The sequence below is a fragment of the Vicia villosa genome, unplaced genomic scaffold (genome assembly GCF_029867415.1).
Source record: "Vicia villosa cultivar HV-30 ecotype Madison, WI unplaced genomic scaffold, Vvil1.0 ctg.000455F_1_1, whole genome shotgun sequence".
NCBI classification, from domain to species: domain Eukaryota; kingdom Viridiplantae; phylum Streptophyta; class Magnoliopsida; order Fabales; family Fabaceae; genus Vicia; species Vicia villosa.
In genome coordinates, this window is record NW_026705217.1 from 792,420 (window position 1) to 793,882 (window position 1,463).

Genomic DNA, 1,463 nt, shown 5'->3' on the forward strand with positions numbered 1-1,463 from the left:
GGTTATCCCGCTACCCAACTTATGAAGACATTTGTTAAGTCATATTTTATTTTATTTTGATTAAAATAAAGTAGATAAAATAATTATTAAAAGTTGATATATTATAATTCGATTAATGTCTTTCATATGTTAAGTCGGCTAAAAAAAGAGTTAACAAATCAATATTTGTTAAGTCATCCAATGTTAAATTTGACACGAAAATAATTTAAGAATTCACTTTTACTCAATGTGAAAATTATTTTTACACTAGTTAAGATTAATTTCAAATGAAAAAAGAGAGGAAAAAAAACATTACAAAGTATACATTAGACAATATCAAGCAGGTCACAAATACATTCCTATGGAAGACAACATCAAGCATGCTACACATATAAAATATGCATCATAATAAAACCAACGAGGAGATCCGGATTTATGTGGTTCAATATTTGTAATTGCTGGAATTGGAGCCATCCATATAGGAGGATTAAGTTTGTCTCCAATAGAAGGAGTTGGTGGAGAAAAAGGAGGTGGAGTTGGAGGTGATGCATTGCAAGAAATGTTTGTGTTATTATTAGGACATGGAGATGGAAGTATAGGAACACTATAGTTATTTTCTAATGTACACGTTTCTGCTAAAACTCCATCTATACCATGACATCGAATTGAAGATCCAGCCATACATATATTCGGGCTAATAATTTTCACATTGTTGAAACCAAAATTCCTCCTACCATTGTTAGATATTCTCAATGTGCAATTTGGCAATAAGCTAGGAACAATTGTTCCAGTAGGAAATTGTTTCAATGTGTCAAACAGTAAAGGCGATGGGATCGAATGTCTTAACAAGAAGTCAGAAACATAACCTTCTTGAAGTGTCATGTTGGCGAGCATTCGATCATTAGGCATCAGGAATGTTATATTTTCTTCAAGTCTCATGTCAGGTGGAGACATTTTGATTAGCATTACAAATGTGAAGTAGTTTGCTTTTTGCATCTCCTCAGTAGCTGTAAAAAGGTCTCTTGCATTATCTTTTATTGAAAAAATTGGTGAAATCATCAAGAGGAATAGTGTCACTAAGAAGCTGTTGATTTTCATGTTTGCTTTGTTTTTTGAAAGTTGTTTGATTTCTGTTCTTTTGAATATGTTGGTTTTACCATATAAATGTTATTATGGTTTTTGGAAATTGAATAAGTAGGTAACTTTTTTGTAAGTTCATGCAAATATGATTCTTCACCAAATATGCTTACACACTTCATGAATGACTAATTGGAGGTTGGAACGAGTTTGAGTATAATAATAATTTTTTACAAAGTTGATACAAATATGAGGTAAATTTCTTGTTTTGGCTTACTATATTAAATTACACACACTTAGAAAAAAAATAGTAATCAATCTTTGCACAATTTATAATATTTGCATAGCTCCTTCATGTATCTATCAAAAGTGTACAATTATAAAATGTGGTAGATTCTTTAACAATT

At 30.4% G+C, this 1,463-nt stretch overlaps 1 protein-coding gene across 1 annotated transcript; it reads right to left on the reverse strand.

Moving 5' to 3' along the window:
- Positions 1 to 324: 324 nt before the first annotated feature.
- Positions 325 to 1,077, reverse strand: LOC131628463 (FAS1 domain-containing protein SELMODRAFT_448915-like). The gene has a single exon (XM_058899302.1). The coding sequence runs from the start codon at positions 1,075 to 1,077 to the stop codon at positions 325 to 327; it is 753 nt and encodes a 250-aa protein (XP_058755285.1).
- Positions 1,078 to 1,463: the final 386 nt, after the last annotated feature.

Bases quoted from the DNA above. Each gene is read 5' to 3' on its own strand.
- LOC131628463 (XM_058899302.1), bottom strand. From the start codon at position 1,077: ATGAAAATCAACAGCTTCTTAGTGACACTATTCCTCTTGATGATTTCA.